This window comes from Paramormyrops kingsleyae, chromosome 13 (genome assembly GCF_048594095.1).
Source record: "Paramormyrops kingsleyae isolate MSU_618 chromosome 13, PKINGS_0.4, whole genome shotgun sequence".
Classification (NCBI taxonomy): Eukaryota; Metazoa; Chordata; class Actinopteri; order Osteoglossiformes; family Mormyridae; genus Paramormyrops; species Paramormyrops kingsleyae.
In genome coordinates, this window is record NC_132809.1 from 20,982,437 (window position 1) to 21,001,453 (window position 19,017).

The window sequence follows — 19,017 nt, forward strand, 5'->3', positions numbered from 1 at the left end:
AGCTTAAGTAATGATTTGTTTATCCTTAATTACCATGAATACATGTTTTTGTCCATTGTGAGGACAGGAGTATTATTATGCACTGTGTGCTCATGCTGGATTCTCCAAAGACATAAAACAGCTCTTCAACTTACAGTCTATTCCTGGAGATAAGATTAGTAAAACAAACTGAAACCAAAATGTATAAAAATTAAACAGAAATGTATTTTCAAAATAAAAGCTATCTATCCATGCATCTTCTATACCTACTCGTCGTATTCAGGGTCCACAGCCTGTCCTGCTGGCCACAAGGCACGGAATAACCCAGGATGGGGGGCCAGTCCACCACATGTTTATGGACTGCGGGGGGGTGGGGGACTGGAGAACCCAGAGCAAAGCCCATGCACTACACGGCGAGTCGGGTGGGGACTCAAACGCCGGTCCCAGAGGTGTCAGGCAGCCATGCTAACCACTGCAGCATCATACTGTCCCCGAAATAAAAGCTAATAAAACCACACTGAAACATACTAAAACTGAGTTACAAATGAAAATTGCAAATAATATAAAATTTACTGGTGTTGGAAGTAGGAAAAATGGGCAAGTGTAAGGATCTGAGTGAGTTTGACAAGGGCCAATATAAAATATAACATTTTTACTAAAAATCTATAAACTATAATGACACTAGTGTGTGTTAGAGAAAGATACCAGAAGCAGCAGTTCAGCTGTTGTGGCTTTGCAGTTAAAACTGTGGTTCACAAGCCGCTTGGTTTGCTTTCCCACTATATCCAAAGGCTGCTAAAAAAACGGCGGCATTCTGGCTTCCCATCCCTGTGTCCCGTGGAGCTGTTTAGTGTCATAAAATCGGGTTTCTGTGCTGCTCATTTTAACCACCATGGACATAATGTACTACGTTTCTTTTCCATTCAAAACTTTATTTGTCGTTCTAACTTCCACATCATTAAACATTGCACAAATCTTAGAAAAACAATACATTTTTGCCATTAGTAGATATGAAAAGGTAATAAGATATATAAAAAATTTTCCTTCAAAAAAAAAACTTGAACAAGTGCAATACAAAAATACAAAAAGATGGAAATACACATTTTAAATTATTTTACTGGTAAAGCTCCTAATCTAACATTCATGAGAGTCTCTCAGCTTCAATGACATATATGAATTTTAGCTTAATGGCAGCACAAGTGTTGATATAGAGGCTATTGGGAGATGATTCCTGAGGGAATAACGACGCCACAGGTGGGGAATGAGCAGGTCTTCATGGAAATAGGCCACCAGCCTGAAGGCCCATGAATTTCCATCGCAAGAGTGTCAAGCTGGTGCCTGCAGGGATGGAAACACTGGACTGGCTCGCAAACTTCAGCGGCACAAAAAGGAGGCCACAGGAATGCCGCCTCCTCCCCTACTGCCGCCCCTTCTTGTCCTCAATTTTGCTGATGAGCGTCTGCACCCAGGGCTGGCTGGACTGGGCACACACCTTGAAGCCACGACGGGTGGTGAACCTGCCGGAGAGGGGAAGACGAACATAAACAGCATGTCCTGTATATCTGTACTATGCCCAGCATTTTTCTGGACATTTTTATTTGCATTTTATTCGCAAAGAATAATTAAAACATTTTAATTAAAACATATAAGAGTATGTTTAGATGACAGCCAAATCCCTCTTTGTGCTGATCGGTTCAGGCACATTTACTTGAACTTAAATTGGTCACAAGAATTTTTAAATGCAAAACAAGTTTTAGAAACCCTGTTTAGGGGATAATGAGCTAGGATCCATTATAGTCACAGACAGGGACTAAGGCACACTGCCCAGCTCGGTTTTTTTTTATCAAGGCACCGCATTGATTGAATTCCTGCAGTAAATCCAGCGGAGCAAATGAGGCATGCACTGACTGAGACGGACAGACAGCGACTGGCAGACTTACACCACGGCAGCATTGGGGCACTGCTGGCTGGTCTTTCTGTAACTGCTCACTTGTTGTGGCTTCAGTTCTTTTGTGACAAAGGAAAAGCAGCAGCTCTTGGGTTCGGTGGCCATCCGCACACCTGAAGCACATGCATACAAAGACTTTGGTCAAGCAAAGCACTCACACGTGATTTTAAAAATGACCTTGAGCATTCTAATACTACTACTACTACTACTACTAATAATAATAATAATAATAAGAGCTTAATAATCCATTCCAATAATCCAAGAGCATCCATCCATTCATATTCCACACCACTCATCCACTATAGGGTCACAGTGATATACATGACACATTCATCATCATCCTTCTCATCATCACCACCACTGTTTCTCCAATTGTAGTTTGCAGTCACTACATGCCGAGTCAGACCAGACTCCCTTAACTTTCCTTACACAGACTATTAACATATTAATGTTTCAAAAGCACACATATCTCTATCTACTACGTTTGTGTGTGTATATATAGTATACACAAGGTCAATAACATTATGGATCTTACTTGAGAAATACAAATTCATAGTTAAAATCCAATAGGTTTACCAGTATTCCTCACAGACAGGCTCAAAACGAGAAAAAAGCACTGATATTTCTAAAGCTTCCAGCTCGACTAGTAAATGTTCCCCACCTTCTGTGAGCATCATGGCGCTGAGCAGCACCACGGCCAGAGGGAGCAGTAGACGGGCAGCTGACATATCGATTCTGAGCTTGAGTGAAGGCTTCTTGTGATCCGGGCTAGAGGAGGCTGCTGGTTGCTCCAGGAGAGGATCACTGGTCTGAGGATCTGCTCTGGCCCATGGAGTTTTATAGATCCCTCGGTGATGCGGGGAAGACCCCTCACTTGCGGGGGAAATCCTCACTCTCTCACATAAGTGAAACTCTCACTGTACTGGAGGTTATTTTTGGGGTCAGAGGCGGGACAGTCCAGCTCTGTGCTTTCTTCCGTCATAGCTTTGTTTGAGCTCATGCTGATGGATGTCAGCATGAGAAGGCCTGTGTCAACCGAGTCTCTTAGCTCTCACTTCCCTCTTTCAGTACCTCTTTCGATTCCACGTCAGCACCGTTTCAACTGAATGGAAGCTCACACACACACAAAAAAAAGATGCACAGCCTTTTATGTTTATAACAGTACCATGTTTTACACACATTCCAGACATGCTCATAAAAATGGCACAGAACCACAATACTAGCTCACATTTATCTACCTGCTACATCTGAAAGTTTCCATGGGTTAAGGAGTCGAACATCAGCTTGTGCATTTGTGCTACCTCTCCCACTGACAGAAAGAACAGATCCAGATACAGATATAAGAGATGTGAGATACTGTGAAATGCTCTTTCCTTGGCTCCCACACAGTCCATGTAGGTGGGCCTAGCGATTCCCTCTGTCATGAGTGTTTTTGTTTTTCTGACAATGTGTTTGTCTTTTTTGTCTGTTGGTGTTAAAAGCATAATGCAAAACAGAGACAATAGCAGGTCAGTGGACAACTTTGTTTCATAGTTAGTGAAGCTTATGTACTTGGTTGGAGTTGAAGGGGTAGACCATGTGTTAATGTGCATGACACAAGGAGAATATGCAAACTCCACTCAAATTAAGGAACAGCTAGATTTGAACCCAGAACCCTAGAGGTACAAGGCAATGAAACAACTGACAGAGTCATCATGCTGCCATTATACTTCCTGTTCTTCTTTTTATTACTATTATTCTTCTTATTATTATTATTGTTGTTGTTGTTGTTTTCATTGTTGTTTTGTTTGTTTATAAGTCATTTTTTAAATTAGAACTAGTAGCAATGGTTCAGATCACATTAGTCATTTTGTTTAATGCTGATTTAATTTGATTGAGTGCGGATACTATGCAATGCGACTAGTTAGGCCTTAACTAGCTGCCACTAGGCACCATCTGCCATAAAGCAGCCCTTAAATCGTCACCTTAAGTCTTCATTCTGCTTCGGTTGACTGTACATCAGGCATGGTTTGGGCATCGGGAAGTCCGGTAATTTTCCCAGTAGGCCGGTCTTTCTCCCCAATGTCAGCATTACGTAGCCTGTACACTAAGGTGCCCAACCTATTGGTTGATTATGTACAGTAGGCATTTTCTCCATGCAGATCGCATCAGAATATAATGGATAATGGGCCTCATTCACCAACCATTCTTACGAACAAATTTGTTCTTAAACAGCCCCTTTTGTCCCACTCTGTGTCCCTTCCCTGTTTGGCCAGCAGGCGTTGCTGGTCATCCCGTCCCTCCTGTTGTCAGTCTTTGTGTTTTCCCTTGTTACCTGTTTGGCCACATGGCTCAACACATTGTGCATGTGGCTGCCTGTGATCCCTGTCTTATGTTCAAATCCCACCTCCTCTGTTTTTGTAGATTTTGTTCCTTTGTGTTTCAATTGTATCAGTTTTCCAGTCCCTGTGTTTCATTTGTATTTGGTTTTGGTTTTTGCTCTTGATTGGTTTTTACCTGTTAGTTTCTGTTTCCTTGCTTAGTTCTCGGTTTCCCTGTTTTATTTCCTTTGAATTAATTAGTTTCATCTGTGCCCTTTTTTCCCAGTCTTTGTTAATTAGCCTCACCTGTCCAGTGTTAGTCTCGTTACCCCTTAGTATTTTAGTCCCTGCTTCTGTCCAGTTCCCTAGTGGTTCATTGTTTGTGATGTTTGATGTTTGAAATAGTTGTTAGTGTAGTTTTGGATATTCTGTTAGTTGTCTGCTGCCTACTGGCCTGAACCCCCCTTTGTAAATTTAGTCTTTGTTTATCCCCTTTTGTTTTTGACCCCTCGTGGTCATTTTGATTTTTGTTGTGTTCATAGTGTTTTCTGTTTTGTTAAATAATCCCCTGTTCTTTGAGTCGCAAGTGGGTCGTCCACCTTTTCTGCCTGTGTCATGCCACGTCCCCGCTCCAAACCCGCCTGGATCCTTGACGCTCACGTTCTGACATTCACCAATGTTTTCTTATCTAAGAACAGAATCTATGCAAACTCAAGACCATTCATACGCACATTTGAGTAATGATAGTTTGTTCAAAATAATTGGTTATAGCAGTTTTGTTCATTCTACAGTCGATAAAATGATAGTATTTGACTAATTTATAAAAGTAAAATATAAAAAATAATTTTAAAGTGTAAAAACTATTTCCATGGTAGTAACGGCAATCATGCGGATTATAAATGGGTCTGTTTCTGTGCATTGGCCTTGCTATCAAAATGACATTTCCGTTACTTCTTGAAGAGCTTGACAATCGTGCTCTGAGAAGGGAACGCATGTTTGAAGATCATTTACATTTATTTGCTGATGAGTACTTAATTTCAAGGTTTAGGCTTCCAAGACCGGTCTTAACTGGAGCCTGTGCTGCGAAGCCATACAGGTACATGACGCTCGAACCCTGTGCCACCACATATGCAAGTACTTTGCACCTTGGGCTTTTAGCCACTGGGGGGGGGGGGGTGTCCCCCTCCAGTGGTCGTCATATATTTCCCATGTCTGGAGATGGCTTTTTTTGACGTCGGATTTTAAATCAAACCATTTATTTTTCACCTCCTCTAATGTGCGCCGTTCTCCGGACACAGCGTTCACAGATAAGGTTTGCTTTTAGTTACCTTACATTTCAAAAAGCAAGTGATGTTTCACACAGCTCCTGATAGACCTACAGTGTGTGCGCATATGAGCACCTAATGAGACTGATTCACTTCTTGCTGAAGCAGGCCCACCTGGGGAAACTGAAGATGTCATTTGTTGAATATTACATGACACTCTGTTTTTGGAATCCTACTCTCAATGATTTTATAAGTTAACCCAGAAATTTTGGACATATTTACCAAGCCTGTGTGCAGTGGATAATAAAAGTCTATAGACCTTTATTCAAGCTGGAGGTTTTTGTGATTTAAAGTCAGTAATCAAGAAAAATCATGTCAGTCATCCTCCCACTGCCAGAAGTGGACCGAGTCCATCATCAGGGATGCCAGCCACCCTGCTCATGCCCGCTTTGCATTCCTACTCTTAGGAAGGTGCTACCGGTTTATCACCATCTGCATCCGCCGCTGCAGAGGTCGCTTCTTTCCCCAAGCCATCAGGTTGCCAAGTAACCAGTGACCTAACCTGGCCACTGCATAATCACTGCCATCAACAGTACTAATACAAAGTATTAGCTGGGGAAATGCTTGTGCATCAGGGGGAGATATATGTACACTACATTGCCAAAAGTATTGGGACATCCCTCCAAATCATTGAATTCAGGTGTTCTAATCACTTCCATAGCCAGAGGTATATAAAATCAAGCACCTCGGCATGCAGACTGCTTCTACAAACATTTTTGAAAGAATGGGTCACTCTCAGGAGCTCAGTGAATTCAAGCGTGGTACAGTGATAGGATGCCACCTGTGCAATAAGTCCATTTGTGAAATTTCCTCGCTACTAAATATTCCACGGTCAACTGTTAGTGGTATTATAACAAAGTGAAAGTAATTGGGAAGGACAGCAACTCAGCCATGAAGTGGTAGGTCACGTAACATCACAGAGCTGGGACAACGCATATGTTGAGGTGCACAGTGTGTAGAAGTTGCCAACTGTCTGCAGAGTCAATAGCTACAGACCTCCAAACTTCGTGTGGCCTTCAGATTAGCTCAAGAACGGTGCATAGAGAACGTCATGGAATGGGTTTCCATGGCCGAGCAGTTGCACCCAAGCCTTACATCACCAAATGCAATGCAAAGCATTGGATGCAGTGCTGTAAAGCACACTGCCACTGGACTCTAGAGCAGTGGAGATGTGTTCTCTGGAGTGATAAATCACTCTTCTCTGTCTGGCAATCCAATGGATGAGTCTGAGTATGGCAGTTGCCAGGAGAATAGTACCGTACTTGCCTGACTGATTTGTGCCAAGTGTATATTTTGGTGGAAGGAGGATTGTAGTGTAGAGTTGTTTTCCAGGGGTTGGATTTGGCCCCTTACTTCCAGTGAAAGGAACTCTTAATGCTGCAGTGTTCAAATCCATTTTGGACAATTTCATGTTCCAATCTTTGTGGGAAGAGTTTGGGGACGGCCCATTCCGGTTCCAACATGACGACACGCTAGTGCACAAAGCAAGGTCCATAGGGACATGGACGAGCGAGTCTGGTGTGGAGGAACTTGACTGGCCTGCACAGAGCCCTGACCTCAAGATGATAGAACATCTTTGGGATGAATTAGAGCGGAGACTGAGTGCCAGGCCTTCTCATCCAACATCAGTGCCTGACCTCACAAATGCTCTCCTGGAAGAATGGTGAAAAATTCCCATAAACGTTGTGGACAGCCTTCCCAGAAGTGTGTGTGTGTGTGTGTGTGTATGTATGTATATATATATATATATATATATATATATTAAAGCATTTAATGTTTAAAGTTATAGAGATGCTGGGCGTAGCTGTTTATATCCTGCTTATATCCTCAAATTTTCCGGCAATTTGCCAAATTATCTGGCAAATGTTTTTGCCAGATGTGAAGATGAATTAATGAATATTACATTTATATAGCGCTTTTCAGAACCACCACGAGTGTAACACCCACCTGGATGATGCAACAGCAGCCATTTTGCAGAGGTAATGGTTCCTGTTCATGGCACTTGTGATTAAAGGTCAGACCAGCAGCCTTTTACATAATATCAGCAGCCTTGAGTGGTTAAACAGGGGTGTGGAAAGGTTATGCCCTATACAAGATCAAGTTGCAAGTTTCAAGTGGCTTTTTACATCTTTATTTTAGCACACAGCAAAACTGTGTGGGTCTGGACTGTACCAGACACTCTTAAAAACATTAATTATAAAAAAAGAATTTTTGGAAATCTGGAGATCGGAGTTTCTTTTTTCTGTGAACCTTTGTCATAAATATATTTATAACCACTCAAAAATAAAATCGAAAAACATTCTTATTCCAAGAGCCTAGCAATTTTGTGTAACTTAATCACAAATAAGTCATTTCTTGATTTGTAGGGATTTTACCCATGAAAACCCCCCAAACATAGGGGTAGAAATGAGTTGTTTATTTCACTTTCATAAACTGATATCGATGCATTCATCTTTGCACATTTTCCCCTAACACTGCACCCTAAAACTACATCCGCGATCATTTACCAAATGGTGAGCCAGCTTAACATTGAGTAACACTGTGATTTGCGTTCATTTTTAGTCGCCCAGGCAGTACTGATCAAAATTAGGCATTTTCTGAGAGGATGCTAACTTTGGACTGGCTTACTGCAAATATTCATGACACATTCCTGGATGTTCATATATTGCCAGGCCTGCATGGCGCAGAGCTGTAGAGCAGAGTTGCTCATTTATGAAGCGTGGCATGGATGATATATTAAAAATTAAACATTTCCTAAAACAGTGCATTATGTACTTACAGTGCGCAAGCCAGGGTTAATATTAATGAAAACAAAATAAGATACGAAAATTAAATGCAAATCTACAGCTAAATGATAACTATAAATATTGGTTTGAAAAAAAAACTGACATAAAAGTAAAACCACAGATACTTTCCATTACCATTTTAAAATACTATTTACCTAAAGTAATGATTTGTTTAGCTTTGGGCCTCTTTCCTGCAGTGTAATTGAACCATAAAAATAGCCAACAGGACAACATGCAGACATTAAATCTTACAAGTTTTCATCTATCACTAGAAATAAAATTACTAAAACTTAAACTAAAATATATAAATATTAAAAATTAGAGAAACATTTAAAATAAAGACTAATAAAACTACACTGAAAACTAACTAAAACTAAACTGCATTTCAAATGAAAATTGAAAATAATCAAAATTCTAGTACGACTGACGCAAGGACATATGCAAGTACCTTGGGAGTTACAATCTTGTATTTTATTTTAGTTTCCAGCCATCTGGGAGTCTTTTTAATACCAAAGAGAGGAATCATTCTGGACTTTCTCAGCCAACTTTTCTTTGAATTCACTGTAGCTATTTTTGTTTTCAGTCTGATCAGATGGGGTAGAAAAGGTGTTTATATGCAATCTTCAGTCTGATCTCTTTTCTGACTTCCTGCTAATTTTCCCCAGCCACTGAGCAATCGAGGTGCATGTGCATCACAGAACAGACTGTCCAAATTAATTGTTTTTTGAGTGGTTCACGCAAACACACACTGCCCTCATATGCGGTCTCTGCATCTGGCCTTTGTGACAAAAATTACGTCACATCAGCCACTCACCGTGGTGCGTCTGCAGTTACCATGAAGCAGCCCTTAACCAGCCAATTTCACTTTCTGTTGGACAGAGAGCTCCGACAGTGAAGCATGCATTGGGATCCACATCGGTTTCAACCCGCACTTCAAGCTTTTTTTTGGTAGTTTAATATGAAACATACATCCTAGAAGGTATAAATGAAGGTGGTAGTGGGGGGTGTGTGGGGGGGGGAATGGCTCTGAAAAGCTCAGGCCTAACAGTCTTGATTTTGCAGTCGGCACGTGAGCTACATGCCCTGAATTCAGCCTCCGCCTCGGTGGTGTTGGTTAACCACAGGCCCTTGTAAGTAGCGGGGAGAGCGAATGTCAGAGAATGGGAAGAGACACTTCCTGTCTCTGCCAAAGAGCTTGATGGAGAATATCAAAACACAAAGAAGACATTTTTATGGCCTCGGCAGAGGTAGTGACATTTTGAAGTGTTAATGACATTTGATGGTGAGAGCGCTCCACCCATGAACTCGCCCTTTCGTTCACACATCCAACCCGTGAATTGCTCATGCTGTCTTGCCCCATCTAAATACCACACGTGTGTCTGTGGTGGAAAAAACTACAGCAAAAAATTGTGACAAATTTCCTTATGACTGGGTTTTACAAAGGCAATTATACTATCTCCTAAAATAAGTGCAATATGAAAACAAATACCAAAGTAATTCCCCTGCTATCTCTTTACTTGCCCTCTTAAGAACATGAAGGGTATTAATAGAAAGCAGAACAAAGACTGAAAGCAGAAATCCTCACAGTGCCGCACTGCCTCCGAAATGGCATTTCAGCGCTGTCCCCCTCCCACGTGCGGTTTATCTCACGTTTTAGGCTAAATCCTCACCTCACCCCAAACTTTTATTCTATCCAACCTATCTGGTTGTTGCAGGCAAATAACTGCTAAGAGATTTCAAATCCAGTCATTTCAGGGTTTTCATAAGTGCACCTGGTACCAGAGCACCCTAGGCCACATTCCGATGATCGATTTTGTAATCATATTGTCAAATCTGTGTCCGCATGTTTTGGACACTCAGGTGAAGCTGAGCTGTCAACTGATCACCACCTAGTGGTGAGTTGGATCCAATGGCGGGGGTAGATGGCTGGATAGACCTGGTAGACCCAAACAAATAGTGAGGGTGTGCTGAGATCGTCTGGCGGGGACCCCTGCCCAGGAGCTCTTCAGCTTGTACCGACAGCAGAAGTTCTCTTCTCTCCCGAAGGTTCCAGGTGACACTGAGCTTGAATGCGCCATGTTCCAGGACTCCATTGCTGAGGTGGCACTGCGGAGTTGTGGCCATAATGTTGTTGGTGCCTGTTGTGGCAGCAATGCTCAAACCCGGTGGTGGACACCAGCGGAAAAGGGAGCTGTCAGTCTGCAGAAGGATGCCTTCAGGGCTGGGTTAGCTTTTGGGACTATGGAAGCAGCTGACAGGTGCTGGCAGGCTAAGCAATTGCTGGAGCAGAAACTAGGGTATGGGAGGACTTTGGTGAGGCCATGGACAAGGACTTTCGGTCGGCCTGAAAAAGATTCTGTCAGGTGACACAGAAGGGATGGAGAACTGATTACCTCAAATGGGGATATAGTCAGACGGTGGAAGGAGTATTTCAAGGACCTCCTGAAACCCACTGATACACCTTCCAGTGGAAGTAGAGCTGGAAGACTCAGGGGAAGACTTACCCATCATGGTAAGTCACTGAAGTAGTCAGAAAAATCTTGGTGGTAAGGCTCCAGGGGTGGATGAGATTCGCTCTGAGTTCTTGAAAACTCTTGATGTTGTTTGTCTGCCTTGGCTGACACACTTCTCAACATCACAAGGAAGTTGGGAATAGTACCTTTGGATTAGCAGATTGGGGTGGTAGTCCTAAACTGTAACAAAAGGGGCCAGAGGATGTGTTCCCTGGAAATGTGTATGCCGGGGTATCGGAAAGGAGGGTCTACCCATTGGTTGAACCTCGGATTCAGAAGGAACAACGCGGATTATGTCGTGGCCATGGAACACATGGACCAACTCTTTACCCTCACAAGCAGTGTGCGAAATACCCGTCAATATTCGGGGGGGTCCCCATCTCCGTATTGTTGCGCAATACCGTTCTCGAGACCCCCTTAAAATTTTTCTTTTGAGGCTTTCTCATGGGTTAATCGGGGGGTGCCGGACCCCCCCGTATTTCGCACACTGCTCACAATGATACTGGAGGGTCTATGGGAGTATGCCCAACCAGTCTACCTGTGTTTTGTGGACTTGGAAAAGGCATACAATCGTGTTCCACAGAGGGTCCTGTGGGGGGTGCTTCAGGAGTATAGGGTACGAGGTCCTGTCTTGAGGGGCATCAGGTCCCTGTATAAATGGAGCGAGAGTTTGGTTTGCATCACCAGAAGTAAGTCAGACTCGTTAACCAAGGGGTGGGGAGGGTTCCGGTTCAGTGACCTCAGGATTGCGTCTTTGCTTTTGTGGTTCCATTAGCATCATTAGACTGTGACTTGCAGTGTGCACTGCGGCAGTTTGCAGCTGAGCGTCAAGCAGCAGGGATTCAATGGGATTCAGTAGGATTCAGCAGGATCAGCACAATTCAGGGATTCAGCAGGATCAGCACCTTCCAGTCTGAGGCCATGGTTCTCCACTGGAAGAGTGTGGATTGCCCTCTCCTGGTAGGGGGATGAGTTACTGCCTCAAGCAGAGGAGTTTAACTGTCTTGGGGTCTTGTTCAAAAATGAGGGGAGAAGGGAGCGGGAGATTGACAGGTGGATCGCTGTAGTGTCGGCATTAATGTGGACACTGTACCATTCTGTTGTGGTGCAGAGAAAGCTGAATTGGAAGGCAAAGCTTTCGATTTGCCAGTCGATCTACAGTATGTTCCTACCCTTACCATCACAAGCTTTGGGTAGTGACTGAAAGAATGAGGTAATGCACATCATTATGTGCATTGTTGTTCTTAGTTGTAGTGTATGTAATATAATGTTCTGGGAATATCAGGAATACTGTATACTTTCCATACCTTAATCCTAACATTCAGTAAACATTCCTAGAATAAAGAATTGTTAGCAGGGATAATGTCATCTCAAATGACTTACCATGCTGGATGTGTTTCTAGAGACATATTTAAGTTTGGTATGACAGAGCGGACAGACAGTCTTGTTCTCTGGTGTTGGTGAAATTTATTGGGAACCAAAATGCTCCCAAACTGCTGATTTAAGTGATATGGGAGGGGTCTCCAGCCCTCATCTGTGTGCTTGAGCTCTCCAACACTAGCCATATCTAGCTTGCAACCATGATTAATATAATGTTTTCAGTGTTAAACATCTGCTTGTGAATTTAGGTTCCTTCTGTGTCAAGAAATGTATTCATTCCTTTAATTGTGCCGACCGAACTGAAAATGAAGCATGTCAATGGCACATGACAGATATGTGAACTGTTACAGGCCTTGTCTTGAATTTTAATTTAGACCTGAAATGCCCTTCAACAAAAACTAATTCAAAATCATAATGCATATTGAATCAGCAAACAAATATCAATGTAATATCAAACCTGGAGCTGTCTGTCAATTCCCACCACTATTTTTAACAGTTTTAAGTTTTATTCACATATTGTAGAAATCATCTCGTGCCCCCTCACTAGTGTCTCGCGACCTCTCATCCTTTGAGAACCACTGTCCTAGGTAATGATGGGTAATTTGTCCCAGAAATGGTGCTGTTAGCCAGCATGGATGGGTGCTTCTCACACTTGCTGCCATGTGAGAAGTGTGAACTGCTGTGTGTACCTGTAGGACCAGCTGAAAACCACATCCAACCAGCAGCTATGAGACTCCAGCCTCACCAGCTACATTAGAATGTTGATTTTCCTAAACAGGTGGTGGCAGCATGAGCTTTTCCCAGAATTCCTCCTCAGGGTACCGCATCCCACCCAGGGTATTTCCGTGCCTTGTACCAGTTGGGAGAGACACAGATGGGCGGATGGGCCATTGCAGGGTCTATATCTCTAATGGGTTTTTCAACTGGCAGTCAGATGTAACTGATAATGCTGAAGATTCCTCTGCACTCGTTTCTACCAGCATGCCAGGAGACCGTGATAAAAAGATTATGGCACATTTTATGGGGCGCACTCATGGTCTGTAAGGTTCTTAGGAAGTAATTCAGGTGAGATGAGCACAGTATTGACCATTAGACGATATCGCTTGGCCATTTGCCTCCTGCATGGCGCTTTGTGGAATTTCCAAGATCTCCCTGTCCTTGCGTACATTTCCTCTGGTAACTCAGGGTTCTTCCCTGCTATAAAGTGGTGGCTCTAAATTGTACAAAGGGTGAAATTGTGTGTGGAGGGGCATCTCATCCAGGATGTCCCCTGACTTGTGCACTGTGAATCCTGGGATTGCCTTTAGGCATGTGCAGTGGGAGAAGTGGTTTTGAAAAGGGAACTGCACAGCCTGAACTGGAAGATCGTCGATGTGCCTGCAAAAATAATAAAATGACGAGCACAATTGTTCCATCTACTTTCGAAAAGACGACGCTGAAGTGACGAGCGAGTTTACACACGCAGTGGAACCACAGACCTCAGCCGAGGCAGTGACCTTCCTGATGTGATGAAACAGGTCACATGACTTCACTTCCTCATTATGAAGACTTCAATGAGGAAACAACTTGCCAGGGGAAAACTTCCATGAGCACAGAAACACAGTTCTGCTGACAAATGAAAACATTTGGTTTTCTGAGTACTGTACTCCAAACTGCATGAACAAGCACATACAGACACCGGGATTTACTAAGTACTGATTACACTAGAAATACAGGGGAAATAGCTAAGTCACTTCAGGGTGAGTCTGCTGCTGAAATTCTAGTGATATTTCTAGTGGAATTTTTTGGAGGACCCTGACCAGGTCTGAAATAAGGAAGCCTATGACTGAAGAGAAAGAAGCTAGTATGTAAACAGGCTGACTGTATCCTTTGCACCTGATATGGACTGAAATCAGGTTCTGACCCAGGACCTAGAATGACTGTCCATAACCCTGTATGCTTTCCTATTGGACTGTCATAAAACATACATCACACAAAACCCATTATATGTCATATGTAGTTCATTTACTAATATATATTTCCTGTAGGTCCTATGGGGAATAATTAAAAAAAATCTATATTGCCTAGAAGTATGGTAAAACCTGTGCATCAGGGACGATGAGGGTAAAATAACCAAACATTATGTTATCTGTCAGGTGTTAAGCAGCTCACACAGAGAACCTGGGCAGGTGGCTTAGTTCAGAAAACAGATACACACAATCCCTCACTTCTGCAATTCCAAATGGCAGCAGCGTCTGACCTTTATGCTGAGTAATAAAGCTGGTTAATATGGTGAATTCCTCAGGAAACAGAGAGAATAAAACCCAGTTGAAACGAAAGAAGGCAAGGCACTCACAAAACACAGGGACTTAATGATTAGGAGGGAATATTTTTTTTTTTAAAAAAGCAGAATGTATGAGTGTGAGACAAGCATTAGAAGAGAGAGTAAAGCTTTTCCACCACCTGATTCAGAAACGGCGCGAATCGATGGCTCTCTATCGCCACAAAAATAAAATAATGAAAAATAAATTAACAGCAAGGAAAATAAAAGGGGGATGTGAGGCGGGCGATGCGGCAGGGACTAGAAGCATGCAACTACAGCCATTCAGGGGACGGGCTCGCCCTGAAGCAGGCCGCACCCCTGCCCTGTGCCCAGATTGGCCCTTAGGTGGGACCAGCTGGGTGTCAGGGCTGTGCAGAAGAACCCCACAAAATCCCCACCCCCCCCCCCCAACAGAGGAGCAGGTCCTGGGGAACACCTCATTCTGGGGACTTGTGGTAAACGTGATGCCTGTTACCTACAACACCAACAGCAACAGTAACAACAACAACAACAACATCAACACTAATAATAATAATAATAATAATAATAATAATAATAATAATAGAGGCAATTTCAATAAAAAAACTGATGTTCAAATGTGACAAAAAGTCCCAAGTGGGGGATCATCGTATTAAATTTATCATTGTGGCCTGATATATATGACAGTTATATGGCATGTAAACATTCGCTCCTGTTTGGTCTGAAGTGACCACAGCATTAATACTGCATCAGCAGTGGGCAGGAGGGCAGCTTCTTCTCAGGTGTCACCAGAGAGATCAGGACGGGAAATGGGTGTGATAACACTGGTGTGGTCGGTCCTATGTCGGGGGGGGGGGGGCATGGCAGCATCGTGGAAAGGACATGCATGTCAACATAGAGACCTGAATGTTGACCAGGAAAATGGCTCCCTTGCATGAAGAGACCCATTTTAAGGGTCAGCGCCATACCAGAGATATAAATGCTTCCTCCATGACAATCCACTGCAACTCTCCACCAATCCTGTGGAAACGTACACTGGCAAACAGCCAACCAGATGCTTCAAAATTATGGCTCTGCCTCTTTGGAATGATCCCAGCATGCAGCATTCCACTAAGTGTGTATATAATAATGCCTTCATATAGTGCCTGTTTATAGAAACATTCTAGAAAGATGGCAAAGTGGCAGTAGAAACCTTTAGAAAGACTTTAGAAAAAAGACACTTCTGTTAAGGTTATTTGAGGACGGGGTCAGGGCTGAGCCAGAATCTGGGTTTGAGAGAGAAGAAGCACACACCTCCTCACAGACATGAGGGCAAACATGCGAACGCAGCCGGTTCAGCTCCTCTCGGAAGGAGGTGACGGGAGTCTCGGGATCAGTCACGCCCAGGCTTAAAAAACACAGGCTACTCCATTAAAACTTTAAAACTACAAATAATTGGGAAAAGTGATGCAGTTCAGGAAATATGTCCGTATTTAAGTGCTTTTTAAAAGAAGAGAGGAATTCATGGAGGAACAGGAGAAGATAAGAGATGTGAGCTACAGCCAGCAGCATCCCCGCTAGCCAGAGCAGAGGGGCCGTGCTTTACTGCCGGTAGGAATGGCACGCAGTTTGGGGGGGTTTGGGGGGGGTCAGCTGATCGTGTCTTTCATAGCATGGAGATCCTGCTGATATGTACAGAAGCCCATCTGAGCCTGCCTTTGCCCCCAACACTGGCTCTCAGTCCTCTGTACTCTGGATATGTCTCTGTGGTGATGTCAGGGAGGGCTAGCCCTGGGGGTGTGGCCTATGCATATGGCTCCTCCTCCCCAGTGGATACTGCCAGCCGCATGGCCACAGACAGGTGGTCCGTGAGTCCCGCCAACTGCGTGATGAAGCTGAACTCCTCCACATCCTGTAGAAATCATAGAAACCATCAGAGATCTGAAATTCCACTAGGATTCATACAGTGTACAGTATATATATATATATATATATATATACTGAATGTATATATTTACACACACACTCACACACAGACAGTATGCCTACTCCAATAGTCTATACACCTCCATATACCTGTACATATATACCCGCCCATGCATATACATACCTTCTCCGTACATAAATATACCTCATACACATATATACCTCCTCCATACACATTTATTCCTCCTTCATACATACAGCTCTGGAAAAAATGAAGAAACCACAGCAAATTTTCAGTTTCACTCATTTATCAATTTCAGAGTATCCGTCTGTGTAAAATATTTTTTTTGCAAACTTCAGCCTGGCTCTTTCATATTTCTCATTAATGAAGGGCTTCCTCTTTGCTTTATAGGACTTTTGTCCTGCTTCTAGGAGCCTGATACGAACTGTCCTAGCAGTGCACCTCACACCACTTAATGTTTCCCATTCTTATTGAAGGGCACTTAATGTCATCCTCCAATTCATGAAGCACTGACAGATAAGTTAACGGTCATCTCTGGCATTAGAAGTGACTTCCACGTTCCCAGTGTCTCTTGCTTCACCTTATTCACTATGTGTGCTGCTGTCTCAGAAATTTTCAGCCTGCAAGCAACCTGCCGCTCAGTGTCACCTTCTGCCAGCCGAACCAGCATTAAACTAGGATACAAGAATGCAGATTTTTTTAAAAATGTGGAGTGATCTCTTAATTTTTTCCTGAGCTGTATATATACAGTACCAACTCCATATACATTTACACCTCCAACAATGAAATAATGGAGAAGAAAGCACGTTTTTATTCGAGTGCAGTTTACAAACTCAAAACTTAAAAAGCGTTTTCGGGTCACTAGCGACACTTTACTTTTTTGGCAAATAAATGACCAATTTTTAAGCTACTTTGGCATACTGTAAATGTGGTAGTAAATTGTTGCGGATGAAAAGCATGTGACCCTGGACTAGCCTCCACACTGAATCACATGACCCCAAGAGAGCTGTAAACACGATGGCTGGTGGTATGTACACAAGGGTTAAATATCCATCCATAATAATAATGGATACTTTTATTGATCGCTGTGGGGATATTTTCCTTATGCCCCCCCCAACTTGCTGTCCATGAGTGAGAGCAAGCTGGCTGCAAAGGGCAGCCACCCATAGCAGTGCCCATGAAGATACTTTGCTGTAGGACACGCAGATGTCTGAAGGCCAGGCTTCAACCAGTGACCATCAGATCACAGGCGCAGAGGCTTAGGTACCTGAGCCACACACTGCCCTCCATCCATTTTCTGGAACTGCTTGTCCTATTCAGGGTTGCGGGGGCTCTGGAGTCTATCCCAAAGGCTACAGGTGCAAGGAAGGGAACAACCCAGGCTAGCGTGCCAACCCATCACAGGGCACACTCACACCTATGGGCAATTTGGCAACTCCGATCAACCTCAGCCTGTTTTTGGACTGTGGGGGAAAACCCAGAGTACCCAGAGGAAAGCCCAGAATGACACAGGGAGAACACGCAAACTCCACACACACGGCACCCTAGTGGAGACTTGAACCCTGGGCCCAGAGGTGTGAAGCAACAATGCTAACCATCGCTCCACCCCCGGGTTAAATATATAAATACTTATAAATAAAAAACACGCGACAAATTTACATAACAATGTCCTGGTGTCGGAATCCTTTTGACTGTTTAGATTTAGCCATTTTAGCCATTTTAACCATTTTTATTTTCATCTTACTAGCTAACTGTAGGCATCTGCTGACATCAGGGCTAATGTAACATTAACTAGCGATGACACGTGAGGTACGGTGATGCTTCTGTTGCCTGAGCACCAGAGGGCAAATATTTCAATCTACTCAGGCACTTAAGTGCCATCAAAAAGAGACTCCAAAATCTGTATTGTAGTACGATCCGGTACATACTGTACCAATCGTACCGGCACCAGGATTCAGTAATCAACCCTAGTGTGAACTTGGCCAGTAAACCTGATTCTGATTGTAAACCAAATCTGATCATGAGATTCTATCTCCACCTGTAGATACATCTGCTCCACAGCTCTACTAGAACACTCCTACAAGCCACTTCACACCATTGTCATTGCTATATCGAGTAAATGTATTGTTTCTTTTCACTGTAACCTCCTGAGACCCCACCCATTCATTTATGTCCATGTAAGGAAACATATTTATTCCTGTTGTACACTAAAGCGAACATGCTGTGAAATTAGAAATAAAAAGATATTTTAAAAAATCTAAATTGTAAGATGTCTTATTTCCTCCGAAGACAAAAAACGTAAGATTGAAGGACACTTTTTTCCTTGGGTCTCAGGAGGTTAAGGAAGAAACCTCAATATGAATACAAGCTGACTTCACACTCGCGTGCACTCAGCCCGCCACATTCACAAGTGAAACCCTCATATAGTGAATTATACACTTAATCCTTTGAGAACAGTGGTTTTTCATAATGCTAGTTTCATACGAAAGCAGAAATATCTGCCACATCTGTCTGTAGCGACATGCATCATGTTGGTGTAGAGTGTACTTACACCCACACTTAAACTAACTTCCCCATA

At 43.1% G+C, this 19,017-nt stretch overlaps 2 protein-coding genes across 5 annotated transcripts in view; both read right to left on the minus strand.

Moving 5' to 3' along the window:
• Window positions 1-896: 896 nt before the first annotated feature.
• On the minus strand, window positions 897-2,840 carry LOC111859186 (monocyte chemotactic protein 1B-like). The gene is made up of 3 exons (XM_023841665.2): window positions 2,589-2,840; window positions 1,920-2,040; window positions 897-1,496 (listed from the first exon to the last, which is right to left on the minus strand). The coding sequence occupies exons 1-3, from the start codon at window positions 2,653-2,655 to the stop codon at window positions 1,397-1,399; spliced, it is 288 nt and encodes a 95-aa protein (XP_023697433.1). The 5' UTR covers window positions 2,656-2,840; the 3' UTR covers window positions 897-1,396.
• An 11,746-nt stretch (window positions 2,841-14,586) lies between these two features.
• smpd3 (sphingomyelin phosphodiesterase 3) overlaps window positions 14,587-19,017 on the minus strand; it is a 46,960-nt gene continuing 42,529 nt past the window's right edge. For all 4 annotated transcript variants that reach the window (XM_023841644.2, XM_023841640.2, XM_023841641.2 and 1 more), the window contains exon 8: window positions 14,587-16,403. In XM_023841644.2, coding sequence (XP_023697412.2) covers window positions 16,296-16,403 — 108 coding nt within the window. In that variant the 3' untranslated portion in view covers window positions 14,587-16,295. The remainder of the gene's footprint in view (window positions 16,404-19,017) is intronic.

Bases quoted from the DNA above. Each gene is read 5' to 3' on its own strand.
- LOC111859186 (XM_023841665.2), bottom strand. From the start codon at position 2,655: ATGTCAGCTGCCCGTCTACTGCTCCCTCTGGCCGTGGTGCTGCTCAGC. The intron at 2,041-2,588 runs GTGGGGAACATT...CATGTGCTTCAG, and splicing joins CGCCATGATGCTCACAGAAG to GTGTGCGGATGGCCACCGAA. The intron at 1,497-1,919 runs GTAAGTCTGCCA...CCTCTCCGGCAG, and splicing joins TGCCCCAATGCTGCCGTGGT to GTTCACCACCCGTCGTGGCT.